The 14321-nt window shown below is 40.6% G+C and overlaps 1 protein-coding gene across 6 annotated transcripts in view; it reads right to left on the bottom strand.

The window, feature by feature from the left end:
• Ubr3 (ubiquitin protein ligase E3 component n-recognin 3) overlaps positions 1-14321 on the bottom strand; it is a 132883-nt gene that overhangs the window by 47948 nt on the left and 70614 nt on the right. For 3 of the 6 annotated variants that reach the window (XM_029473748.1, XM_029473751.1, XM_029473750.1), the window contains exons 20-24: positions 9412-9553; positions 4993-5097; positions 4029-4202; positions 3828-3860; positions 1668-2128 (exon numbers count right to left, since the gene is read on the bottom strand). In XM_029473748.1, the coding sequence (XP_029329608.1) occupies positions 1668-2128; positions 3828-3860; positions 4029-4202; positions 4993-5097; positions 9412-9553 (915 nt within the window). The remainder of the gene's footprint in view (positions 1-1667; positions 2129-3827; positions 3861-4028; positions 4203-4992; positions 5098-9411; positions 9554-14321) is intronic. The other 3 variants (XM_021152412.2, XM_021152426.2, XM_021152420.2) reach the window with 1 other exon arrangement.

Here is a 14321-nt window from a genome sequence, read left to right as displayed (position 1 = left end):
GGATTTCTGAGTTCGAGGCCAGCCTGGTCTACAGAGTGAGTTCCAGGACAGCCAGGGCTACACAGAGAAACCCTGTCTCGAAAAAAAAACAAAAAACAAACAAACAAACAAAAAAGTCTAATAGGAATACTACTATTATTCTATTTATCCCTTTTGTGGGTGGTGTGTACACGTGCATGCAGGTGTGGGTGGCAGCACAGGGACTTGGGACTTGCTCTATCATCTGCACCTTATCCCCATGACACTGGGCACTCAATGAAGCAGAAGCTCACTGTTTCAGATAGACAGTCTGGTCAGTGAGCACACAGGCAGGCACAGCCATGCCCAGCTTTGACAGTGCTGGGCACTCAGCTCTCAGCTTGTACAGTGTACTTACCCACTCTGCCACCTCCGCAGTCCCTGGATACTTTCTTTGTCTCTAAAAACAATTTTTCTTACACAACCATCTATGTGACTAAAATGGCTTCTTATACAGTTATCATAAGATGATCTCCTTCACAACTAGCAAATTACATGAGACTGGCAAACTTATGTGAACTCAGAACACCAAACAAGACTGACAGTTTTTCCTCTCTGTCCTCATACATCATCGTTAACCACCTGTACTCCTTAGTTGTAACTGTTAACTTTACCAAGCTTCGAGTCACCTGAGAGGGGAACCTCAGTTCTGGGACTGCCCAGATCAACTGGCCTGTTGCTGTGTTTGTGGGAAATCATCTTGATTGTTACTGACATAGGTAGTCCAGCCCACTGGAGGCACCCACTCCCTGGGAAGGTGGCCGTGGGCTGTGTGTGTGTGTATGAATGAGTGGAAGCCAGATGAGCAGCAGGAAGCTGAGTAATGAGTCAACAAGGAGCATCCCTCTGTGGTCTCTGTAATATCAGTCCCAGGGATCCGATATCCTGATAACCCCTTCTGACTTCCATATGTACCAAACATACATGCACTGCACATACACACATGCAGGCAAAACACACATAAATTGAAAAAAAAATCTAATTAAAAAATTTTATCTTTAAAATATTAGGAAACAAGTTGGCAAAGGAAAATCTAAAGAAACATTGCTTTCTCTATTAATTGATAATCATATAGTAATAAACACAATTAAGTACCAAAAATTCAAATAGTTGGATTTTTATTTTAAGAAATACTTAAGGGCTAGTGAGATAGCTAAGCAGGAAAGATACTTGCTATTAATATTAAGCTTGATGACTTGAGTTCAAATACCAGGACCCACAAGATGTAAAGACAGAACAGACTTCCAAAAGTGACCTCTAACCTCCATATGCACACAGTGGCATATGTGTTACATGCATACAAGCACAAGTGCATACAAACACACAAATGATTCTTTTTAAAGAAATATCAAAAATACTTATATTTGTTAAAGTTAAACCTTCTTTTTGAACAGCAAGAGAATTCTCAGATACCTCAGCAGTAGTAGTATGAGCAATGTCTTTTTATCCATAAAGTACTCCGCATCCCCCCCTACACACACACACACACACACACACTAGCTATGACCAACCATTACCTTACAGAGTAAGCAGCTATGGCTGCTGTAACAGAAATAACCAGGCCATTAGCCCAGAAGGCAGGCAGGAAGAAGAGAAACTCCAATCATCGTCTGCTCTCTACATATTGGAAGCACTACAAATACCAATACCTTTCCTCCTTGTCCAGAGTTTTCTTCTCCGCGGCGGTGACTTTCTTGGGTGGCACAGGAGGGGTCACTTTTCTGCATATCTCCTCAATGATGCGCTTGTTCATTCTGCTTTGCACTGCAGCTTTTAGCAAAATCCTTTCTACAGCAGTTATACCATCTCCGTGATTGTATTTGGGAATTTCTGGTTGTATTAAAACTTCTATGTCATCAAGCCATGGAGGATAATAAGAGTTTTGTTTTCCTGAGAGTTTGTGGTGAAGTTTTATTAGCAAAGACAATATGCTTTCCTTAATTTCCAAAATGGCTGTGGTTAACTGGGGAGAGGAACCAGGAGCTGACCATTTACTTGGGATCTTGGGCCGAACCACCTGATTTGCTTCACTGTTGCTGCGATTGATGATCTCCTGAAATTTCTTTCTACGCTCTGCTACTAAGCTGAAAACTTGAGCTGTACCAGAATTCTACAGGTAAAAATAAGAACAACAGAATGATGGAGAAGTTAGTCAACAACCAATTCTAAAAATATATCACGGTATTTTTCCAATGGGAATGCTGAACGTTTTCATCTAAAGATCTCTCTAGCAGATAAACCCGTTTCCTTTGCTCCTTTCTCAAATAGATGTAAGACCACTTTATGGGGACAGTGGTAAGGGACAGGAGGCCACTGGCAGTCACCCCTCTGTTCCACAGAAAACAAACAAACAAGCTTAGGCCATATCTGCAGCCATATTACAAAACAACAACAACAAAAATAAGAACCAACTCTATGAAGTGAGCCTCTGAGTGTCGGGAAGCTGCTGGGCTGCCCTCCCCACTCCCCAGGAGACGGCACACTGTCTAGGAGCTTCTGGAAGGAAGGATGCTACCACACAGAAAACCTTTCCACTTTTCTTCACTTTTTCAAAGACAGTAAATCTATAGTAAATATCATTTTCACTTTTAAGGAACTTCAAACTTTGAAAATTACCAAGATTACACGTCTCAAAACTGAAATGTACAGATAAATAAAATGTAAAGACTGAATAGTTTGCTTCACACTGCACAAGTGTTCTTCTCACTAATTTGTCTTCTAGACAGTCTTTGCTAAAGCAAACACATCAAGCCTCTTAGAACCCACCTTTTAATTAAAATATGAATCTGTTTAATGGATCTCATCTTTCTAAAATGAGCATTAAAAAGCATGCATTTATAAGCCAAATTACAGTATAAAATTTTAACATTCAATGTTTTTAAAATACTCTACAACATTAGAATAAAAAGAGCCTCTGATAGAGGTTCCAAGTTTTTAATTAAAATCCTTTCCGGTGTTCACAACAAAAACATGTCAAATGTAAGAAATATTCTAATAAATAGACTTAACTACAAGAAATATCTAATTCAGCTCTCTCTATTCACATGATACCTGGTTTAAAGGAAAAAAACTACTTAATTATCTGGCATGTCATCTCAATACTTTTCTTTTTAATTTTATTTATTTTATGTACATGAGCATTTTGGCCACATATATGTCTGTGTATCACGTGTATGCCTGATGCTTGGGACTGGAGTTAACAGACAGTTGTGAGCCACCATGTGGGTGCTGGGAATTGAACCCAGGTCCCCTGGAAGGTGTGACAGGGCCCTTAACTGCTGAGTCTTCTCTCCAGCTCACTTCTCCCTTTATCTTAAAGATCACTTAAGCATCATGCAAAGAGATGGTTTTCACAATGAGTCCCAAAACACAACAGACAAAATACAACAAGTTATGGGCCTGTTGAATTAGTTAATTGCCACAGAAGCAAAAGGAAAAAATTATTTTTAATGGGCATGCTGCCAGCAATTACATTTATTTTGATTTAGGAATAGTCAAGTCATTTTTAAGATGTTAGTAAGACAATTGTAAGCAGATCCAAATGGCCCACCTATAACTGGTCCAGAACACTTTTAACATTAAAATGAAAAATCGACTACTAACCACTCTGCATTTTTGATCAATAACATAAATTTATTTAAAATTAAATATAAGTAACTTTATTAAAAGTAAAAAATACTAATTTTAAGAACTCTTTTTCAATGTAATGATATTAATCACACACAAACACACACAAATACTTCAGTGGTTTATTTCCTCATTTCCAATTAGCTATGTTGCTAGTTAATGCAAATACCATACACATCTACCTCTCTTTGAAGAACTTTAGGCCGTCGGGAATTCTAGCAGGTTGAAGGAAAAAGACTGGTTAAGGCAACAGTACTCAGACATGTCAAGAAATCAATGATAATCTAAAGCTCCCCTAACAATGTTTTCTTCTGAATGCATCTAAGCATTTCTCAATGTAACGAAAACCTTTCTGTTTTCATCCCCCTCACTTTTAAACTTACTTGTAAAGAGCCCAAAGCATCAGCGCTCGTGCTGGCGAGGGGATCCCTTTTCAACTCAGGAGCCGTCTCTGGGACTCTCACTCTAACATAATTTATAAAGTGCCGCATGTTTGATACCAAGTTACTGCCAGGGAACCAACTGTCATGACAACGCTCTGGTCCACCCATTGATACCTAAGACATATGTAAATGAATGAATGAAAGAATGAATGACAAGAAAATAAGTGCTCACACGTGCATACACTCCCCAAAATCCATAATTTGTGTTCCCACTACAACACCAAAATTAGATAAATAGCTTTCTTTAATTTTTTTCATTGAAATGATAAATTTCAACAGTTTTATGCATAAAGTAATTCCATAAATGTCAAGGGAAGTTTTAAAGGACCATATGTATTTTAAGAATAAAGCCTTTTTAGGCCAGAGAGTTGGCTCAGCGGGTACACTATCTGTCAGGCCTTACGACATGAGTTAATCCCCAGGTCCCATATGGTACAAGGAGAGAAACTCCTGCAAGCTGAGCACGTGCATCATGGTGCACATCCATACTCACTAAATAAATTAAGATATAGGGCCTTCTTATCACTTCTTCAGATTTAAGAATTAAAAATCTAAAAATAGGGGTTGGAAAGCTAGCTCAGTGGCTAAGAGCACAGTGTGCTCCTCCAGAGGACCCAGGTTCAGTTCCCAGCACCCACTTGGCAGCTCACAAACATCTGTAACTCCAGTTCCAAAGAATCTGAAGCCTACTTCTGGCCTCCAAAAGCATTGCGTACAAATGCTGTACAGATAAGAATGCAGGAAAATACCAATATACATAAACAGCAGTAGTGTACACATTTAGTCCCAGCACTCAAGAGGCAGGAAGAGGTGGATCTTTGAGTGTAAGCCCAGCCTGGACTACAGAGTGAGTTCCAGAGAAACCTGCCCAGGCAGCTGTCCTAAGAGAAGAGGCAGTGCTTACCTCTTCCTCAGAGTCATCGTCAGCAGAGTTCTCCAGGCCTAACTCAATCAGGTACAAGACCATGCACAGCACATGCTCAGACAGATTTTGATGATCCATCAGAATCTAAAAAAAAACAAAAACAACTCAGAGTTTCTGCAAAATACATTTCATTTAAAGATCCAAAAACATTCTATTACAAACAAAAATCATAATCAGATAATTATCAGATATATAAATGTGATGTGTAAATGCAAATCTTAATGAAAACACAAACTGAAACACACTCTAAGTTTCTTTTGACAATTATGTAGAACTTTTTGATTTACTTTTTGTGTGTGTATATGGGGTGTGTGTGCGCATGACTACAGATATTCACATAGACCAGAGTCATATATTGAACCCCCTGGGGCTGGAGTTTTAGACAGTTGTGAAATGTATAATGAGGATGCTGGGAAATTGAACTCAGGTCCTCAGAAAGAACAGGGTGGGCTCATAACCACTGAGCCATCTTTCCATCTCCTACATGGGAATATTATACAGTACCTGCAAATAGAAGTTTGAAGACTTCCTAACGAGTGCCACATTAAACAGTTCACAAGTCATTAATATAAACATAGCAGTCTTTAATAAAATAATTTACCAAGATTACTTTACATCCTAATCTTCTGATAATCTCCTGAAGACAAGAAGCCAAATTTAACAAGATCACTCATTTTAATGTAACTGCAGCTGGCTCACAGAATACATTATGAACTATTAGTATTCATTGAGTCTATCTTCAAAGTTCTGGGCCTCTAAATATTTTCTGTATCTATATAAATATGTAAGCCAGTGTGTGGTTTAAATAATCAGAGAGGAACAAGGAAGTTCTATACACAGATCCTACAACTCAAACCTCACTCATCTTCTATAGGATTTCAGGGCTGTAATAGATCAGAAGATACCTAAACTACTTCAGGAACAAGATGGCACAGCCGCTACCATTTGTTCTCATTTCCCCCAAATAGGGAAGGAGCAGAAGAAAAGGTTCAGCAAGAGGTGGTCCAGTAGCTTTGAAGTAGATAATGGACTGAAAAGTTCAACTGAGCCTGACGGAACAGTTCAAATGAACGGATGAGGTAAAAACTAATTCTTTCTAACTAAAGACAGATGTTCACTCTCTGATATCCTACCTAGTCTTCGAGAAGGGGAGGGCAACTCCACTTTCTCTTGTAAAACCTCATTCTTAGAAAGCTCCTCCATTGCTGGTGGGATTGCAAACTGGTACAAGCACTCTGAAAATCAATCTGGAGGTTCCTCAGAAAATTGGAAATATATTTTTTCTGAAGACCCAGCAATACCACTCTTGGAAATATACCCAAAAGATGCCCAACCATGCCACAGTGTTCCACTAAGTTCATAACTGCCTTGTTTGTGATAGCCAGAAGCTGAAAACAGCCCAGATGTCCCAGGACAGAAGAATGGATACAGAAAATGTGGTTCATTTACACAGTGGAATACTACTCAGCTATTAAGAACGAGGACATCCTGAGTTTTTCAGGCAAATGTCTAGAACTAGAAAATATCATCCTGAGTGAGGTAACTCAGACCCAAAAGGACGTGCATGGTATGTACTCACTAATAAGTGGATATTAGAAAAAAAAATTACAGAATACCCAAGATACAGCCCACAGAACTTAAAAAGGTCAACAAGCTGAAGGGCCCAAGTGAGGATGCCTCAGCCCTACTTGAGAGGGAGAAGAAAGCAACCACAAGGGGTTGGGGGGGGGGGGGAGGACCTGGGAGGGAAAGCGGGGATCAGAGAGGGGAACATGATTGGGTGCTGGGTGGGGGAGAAGGACTGAAATCCCTGAGGGCCAGCAGAAAGAGTGGAAACAGGCAACCTTGGGAGGGAGGAGATTGGGGGACCCTCCAGAATGTACCAGAGACATGGGAGGTGAGAGACTCTCAGGACTCAAAGGAAAGCACCTTAGATGAAATGCCCAACAGTAGGGAGAGGGAACTTGTAGAACCCAACTCCAGCAGAAAGACAGGGCATCGAGTGAGGGATGGGGTTGCCATCACATTGTCAAAACTCTGACCCATAATTGTTCCTGTCTGAAAGAACTGCAGGGACGGAAAGGGAGAGGAACCTGAGGAAATGAAAGTCCAGCAACAGGCCCAAATTACAGAGGCTATGGAGCACTCACAAAAAGGGACTTATCATGACTGCCCTCCAAAAGACCCAACAGCAGCTGAAAGAGTCAAATGCAGATATTTGCAACCAAACAATGGATAGAAGCTGCTGACCCCTGTGGTTGAATTAGGGGAAGGCTGGAAGAAGCTGAGGAGGGTGACCCTTTAGGAGGACCAGCAGTCTCAATTAACCTGGATCCCTGAGATCTCTCAAACATCGAACCACCAAACAGGCAGCATATACCAGCTGATATGAGGCCCCCAACACATATACAGCAGAGGACTGCCGAGTCTGGGTTCAGTCAGAGAAGATGCACCTAACCCTAAAGAGACTTAAGGCCCCAGGGAGTTTAGAGGTCTAGTGGGGTAGGGTTGGAGAGGTGGGGATATTCTCGTGGAGACAGGGGGGCAGGGAGGAGGTATGGGATGTGGAACAGCCAGGGGGTAGACAGGGAGGGGAATAAAACCTGGAGTTTAAAATTTTAAAAAATAATAATAAAATGAAGGAAGAAAAAAAAAAGCAAGCTCTGTTTGTATCTACTTGATCTGTAGCAACAATCTTTTACCTTAGCTTTTCCATATCTTAGAGTGAAAATGAAGCCTAGATTATTTTAGATTGGCTTCACTTTGAATCTGTCATTTGCTTAGAACAATGCCTAGCAATTACTGTCCAACACACAGTCAGCAGGTGGTACCAAGAGTGTGCCAATCAGAAAGAGCCCAAGGAGGAACCTGAAGTTCTAATCAAGCACATTATGGAGGGAAGCAAGGCTCAAACCATCCTCAGCTGTCTAAGCATCACTACACACAGCTCTCAGCCTCCCATGGGATGTGAGCCATTTCTATCTCCTCTTGATAAATAGAGCACTGCTACTAAATACAAAAAGATTTTGAATAGAAATCCAATGGCATTACAAATTTAAGTCAGAGAAAGAAAAGCTAAAGATCCTGTACAAAGAAATAAAGCCATTTTCTGGGAAGTGTCACCATGTTTTTAGTATCACACATGGTAAGGAATGGCAGCATCTTGTTGCAAGAGCCTTCTGTAAAGTTGACTTGACAGTGCTCGGCAATTAGAGGATGCCAGGAAAGCATTGTTTTTAAAAATTGGTCAAAAGAGTCTTGAAACGGGCTGGTGAGATGGCTCAGTGGGTAAGAGCACCCGACTGCTCTTCCGAAGGTCCAGAGTTCAAATCCCAGCAACCACATGGTGGCTCACAACCATCCGTAACGAGATCTGGCGCCCTCTTCTGGAGTGTCTGAGGACAGCTACAGTGTACTTACATATAATAAATAAATAAATCTTAAAAAAGAGTCTTGAAACAACTAAATACTGATCTGTCTGTCATCTCTGATAAAACTCACCTAGATTAAGCAAGTTTTAAAAGTTGAAAAAGTAACTTCAAAGAGTTTCTCAGTAAGGTTTCCTTCATTTATCATGAATTATTATACATTTTCTTTATTTCTAATTATGTAACAATTATCCCCATTATTTTATAGATGTTTATTTATAAGAGCAATAAACTGCAGACATAATTATCTTTCATCTCTTATATAGTTTAGGTCATTAATAATCCCAGAGTATACATACATATTATTTATATATATATATATATATATATATATATATATATACATATATATATATATATATGCATGCATATGAGTGTGTATACAAACATATACACACACCCTCTCTTTATATTTCATGCAACTTTTAGAACACAATGAGGTAAGTTGGTTTTGTGAGAGAACACTCCCAAACTGAAACAGATTCTAGGTAACAGGAGAATAAAGGATGCTTCAAGTGTCTAAAGATCCCACATTCAAATCCTTCTTTGTCAAATTCCTAAGAGGTAAAAGGCAGAGAAACCCACTCTAAAGTAAGTTCACACAGCGACGTGTGCTTCTGTCAAGCAGCAGGACTGACTGGCTACTTGCTTCCTTATTCTTCCTTGACAGAGCTCCTATAGCCACAACACTTCTCACTTTACAGAAGCCATAACAAATACTCCAGTCTAAAGTGTTTGTCTGAAGCTGAAGAACAAACATTTCTCCACAAAGAAATACAAGTGCTTCCTAATTTTTCAATTTGGAATCCAAAGACATGTAATTATAATCTATCTTCACACATTAAAAAATTTATAAGCACACTTTGCTTTATAAGTGGTGCCTTCATATAAATAGTCATTTAGCTCTTTGATTTGAAAATCATGCAAACATGTTGTAATCCAAGTCACTCTCATCAAATGCCTGCCATACCTTGTAAAGCAGAGTGAAGAGCACGATGTGTAACGTTTTACAGTGCAGAAGTCTCATAAGACCTTTATAGCTGGGATGGAGTGATGTTCTTTTCTTATACGGAGGCCAGGGATTGCCAGGGAATTTTCCACTCTGTTTTAAACTGTAAAAATAATAAAAAATCAAGTTTATATGGCAGACTCATAAATTATGGTTAAAACCATAATTTACAGGCATCAATTTCTATTTTATGTTTTTCTATACATTACTATTCACAAATGCTTTAAAAGCCAAACAGAGCCGGGCAGTGGTGGTGCACATCTTTAATCCCGGCACTTGGGAGACAGAAGCAGGCGGATTTCTGAGTTCGAGGCCAGCCTAGTCTACAGAGTGAGTTCCAGGACAGCCAGGGCTACACAGAGAAACCCTGTCTCAAAAAACCAAAAAAGAAAAAAAAAAAAAAAAAAAAGCCAAACATATTTATTTATTCACTATATAATACACATTACTTTTTATTATTGGATAAAAATTAGTTTAAAAAAGGGAGATTGAAAAGTTGAAAAATGTATGTAAAAATGCTAACAAAAATAAATAAATAAATGAAAAGAATACATATAAATAAATGAAAAGAATACATAAGAAAATTTTTAGCAAAGAGATTTTCTATCTAACCCTTGACAAAATCAGTAACCAGAAAACATCCCCACTACGAATGGCTGGAACGCAGGCTGGATAGCAGCATAGCCCTTCAACCCCATCCGTGGGCTCCTAAGAGAACTGGGGACAGCAGGAGAAACTACCAATAAACATTAACACTGTGGACTGTCAAGATGGCTCACCAGGAAAAGGTGCTTGCCACCAAGACCTCAAAACCAGAGTCCAATCTGCTGGCCCCACATGGTTAAAGAAGAGAACTGACTCCTACAAGCTGCCCTCTGACCTCCAATCACCTGTGGCAACATGTGTGCATGTGCATGCATGTGCACACACACTAAGTGAACTCAATTTCAGAAATAAAGTATGAGTAGTATGTCTACTGTGCTGTTTAAAGGTGTTGGACTCACACAAGGCCCAGTCATGGAAATAGGATCCCTCTATTGCTAAGATATAGAAAGTCGTTAATCTAAATGTAGAGATTAACGCACAAGAAGTAAAAGGTCTGTCTGTATCTTCTAGAACAGAAGAACAAGGGGGCCCCAAGACACAGTAATCACAATCTTTTTTTTTAACCATACATGTTTTTTTATTGTTAAGTCAAAGAGATATCAAAATTAAAGCAAAGCAAAAAACAAAACAAAACATTAAAGTAAACCTTACAGGTAAGACTTAAGGAACCACTAAGGAGCATCGAAGGGAGTAGAGATGGAACTAGGCACGGGGCAGCTAGGAATCAACACAGGAAGGACAAGCAGGGATGTGGGGCGGTGAAGAAGCCTGGTCCCCGGCTGAGCTAAGGCCAGAGGCCCCAGAGACCCTGAAAGGACAGTAGGAGTTTCAAGCCACCATGTCTGAAACCCTATCTTTAAAAAACTAAGGGGGCGGGGGGTAAAAGCACCTAGCACCTGGCATGTGCCACCTGTACCCACACTCAGACCACATTCATTTATCTACTGTAAGGACTGGGACTTGGTTCTTCAACCTTGATGACCCGAGTCTGGATACTTAGCATGGCCATGTCTGCTTGTAACTCTAGTTTCAGAAGATGGAGCATCCTCTTCTGGCCTTCACAGAAACCAGGAACACATGAAATGCACTTTTATACATGCAGGCAAACACTCATACACATATAATAAAAATAAACCATTTTTTTAATTAAATAAACTACCCTTAAAAGAAAATCTACCCAAAAAAATCTATTTAAAAAAACAGATGAAGCAGGGCAGTGGTGGTACACAGCTTTCATCTCAGAGCTTGGGATGTAGGGGTGGATGGATCTCTGTGAGTTGAGGAGCAGACTGGTCTATAGAGTTTCAGGATAGCCAATGCTACACAGAGAAACCCCGTCTCAAACAAACAAACAAAAATAAAATAAAATAGTAAAGTAAAGTAAAATAAAATAAAAGACAATAAGCTCTGGAGAAATGGCAGGCAGTCCAAAGACTGCCACAGCCCCACACACCAGGGTTCTGAAGCACCCTGTCCTTCCAGCTGTGGGGACCCAACAACTCTCAAGTGCACAACCCCCACACATACATCTAGCTAAAAACAAAATAACTTTTTGAAGTAGAAGCTGGCAGGTTGGCTGAGTAAGTAAGAGTGGTAGCACACAAGTGGTAACACACCAGGGACCTAAGGTGCATCTCTGTCACCTACATCAAGATAGAACTAACTTATAACATTGTCCTCTGACTTCCTCTGACACACCATGGCATGCATGTGCCATTACAAAGATAACATATCCACACATAATAGTTTTATAGAAATCTTAAATACACAATGGCACTATCAGGATCTGCTATTTCAATAATGGCAGGTAGACCTAAGAGCTAAAACAGAGGATGAAAACTGCAAAGGAGCTCTGCTGGCACAACCCCTCTCTACTAAGAATAAAATATTAAAATCATGATTTGAATTTGATTCAAAGCCACTAACCCTGGTTTCCCTCCCATTTGGCTCACAGAATAATGACAAGGCAATTGTATTTGGGACAAGATCTGAAGACATTTCTCTGAGAAAGCTAACCTAATCAACAAAACACAAGGCTTCTTAACAAACCTACCTTACAGTCTATGAAAATTCTTATTCACGTATATCCGAAGTATGAGAATCTGAGGAATGCCTATGCCCTAGAAGCTAAAAATGAAACAATACGTAATGTATCTCAAGAATGAGTACATTGCTGGGCAGTGGTATCAGCACATGCCTTTAATCCCAGCACTGGGGGGGGGGGGGGGGGGGGGGGAGAGGGAGAGTTGCAGCAGAGGCAGGCGGATTTCTGAGTTCAAGGCCAGCCTGGTCTACAGAGTGAGTTCCAGGACAGCCAGGGCTATACAGAGAAACCCTGTCTCAAAAAAAACAAAAAACAAACAAACAAAAAAAAGAATGAGTACATTATCTCAGGGATGAGGGGAAGGGGTGTAAAATGAGCATCACTAACCCAGCAAACACAGTTGCACTGTGACAGGCTGCACACATGAGAACCTGAGTTTGGTTCCTATATCCCAGATAAAAGCCAGGAGCAGTGGTGCGAACTCTCATAACTGCAGCCCTGGGGGCAGAGACAGCAGAGCCCAGGAGGCTCTCTAGGCAATAAAACAACCAGGTCTAAACTCAGTAAATCGATGCTATCTCAAAAGTAAGATGGAGGGCTGGAGAGATGGCTCAGTGGTTAAGAGCACGGACTGCTCTTCCAAAGGTCCTGAGTTCAAATCCCAGCAACCACATGGTGACTCACAACCATCTGTAATGAGATCTGATGCCCTCTTCTGGAGTGTCTGAAGTCAGCTACAGTGTACTTACATATAATAAATAGATTTATTAATCTTTTTTTTTTTAAAGTAAGGTGGAGAAATGACTAAGGAAAACAGATATGCCTGTGTCAGATACGCAGGCACACGTGTACACACACACACACACACAGGAGGAAAACAGATATGCCTGTGTCAGATATGCAGGCACACGCGTACACACACACACACACACAGGAGGAAAACAGATATGCCTGTGTCAGATATGCAGGCACACGCGTACACACACACACACACAGGAGGAAAACAGATATGCCTGTGTCAGATATGCAGGCACACGCGTACACACACACACACACACACACACAGGAGGAAAACAGATATGCCTGTGTCAGATATGCAGGCACACGCGTACACACACACACACACACAGGAGGGGTGGGAGGGACGGGAACCAAAATGGTAAATAGAAGGAATGTGTAAATCAAAGAATTAAATAGGAAAATAGAAAAATATTGTTTAGAAACAGATTAGGGAATGTGATTTTATTGGATTATATAAAGTAGTTATCAATAAAGTACTCAGACCTACATAGCTAATGACACATTATTCTTTCATAGACAAAGTTAAAGTCAGTGTGTACCTATGCGTTCCTCTGCACTGGTAACCTGAGTCAAGATAACGAGACTGTGGGGATCAGATGTCAGCAGCAGCTCTACCACTCCAGGGAATGCCAAACTCCTGGGTAACAAAGACTGTGCCTGCTGAGAATTTTTCTCTAAACAAAACAAACAAAACTACTCAGAATTAAATGAAGTCTAATCCTAGTACTTGCTAGGCACAGGGTCTGTAAATTTCAGGCCAGCCTGTTCTATATTTTGAAACCCTGTCTGGAAAGGAAGGATGGAAGGGAGGGGGGAAGGAGGGAGGGTATCAGAAAGGGAAGGGAGGGGAGGAGAGAAGGAGGAGAGAAGAGAAAAGGGAGGGATGCAGAGAGAAGAAATTAGGAGCAAAAACATCAATTTTGCATCTTTCGATTTCTTTTACTTTTTCCTTTCTCTTTTGATTTTGTTTGGTTATTCTTTGAGACAGAATCTCACTATGTAGAGCTCTGGCTGTTCTGGAACTCACTATGTAGACCAGGCTGAACTCAAACTCACAGAGATCAGCCTGTCTCGGCTTCCCGAGTTATGGGATAAATAAAAGGTGTGCGCAAGCAACCATGCCTGGCATGTTTCAATTTTTCAACATGAACTATTCAATTTACTTACCCAACAAATAACGACTAGGTGAATGCCTACTAGAAGAGAGTACAGAGCTGCCATAGAGCCTGAGGATGAGTAAGAAGCAAGCCAGGCGGTGGTAGCATACCTTTAGTCGCAGCACTCAGGGGGCAGAGGCAGGTGGATCTGATTTCCAGGACAGCCTGGTCTACAGAGTGAGTTTCAGGGCAGCTAGGACCATATAGAGACACTGTCTCAGGAAAAGGGAGGGAGGGAGGGAGGGAGGGAGGGAGGGAGGGAG

This window comes from Mus caroli, chromosome 2 (assembly GCF_900094665.2).
Source record: "Mus caroli chromosome 2, CAROLI_EIJ_v1.1, whole genome shotgun sequence".
In the NCBI taxonomy this organism is placed as follows: domain Eukaryota; kingdom Metazoa; phylum Chordata; class Mammalia; order Rodentia; family Muridae; genus Mus; species Mus caroli.
Note: the sequence above shows the minus strand (reverse complement) of the source record. Positions and strands in the feature narration are given on the sequence as shown.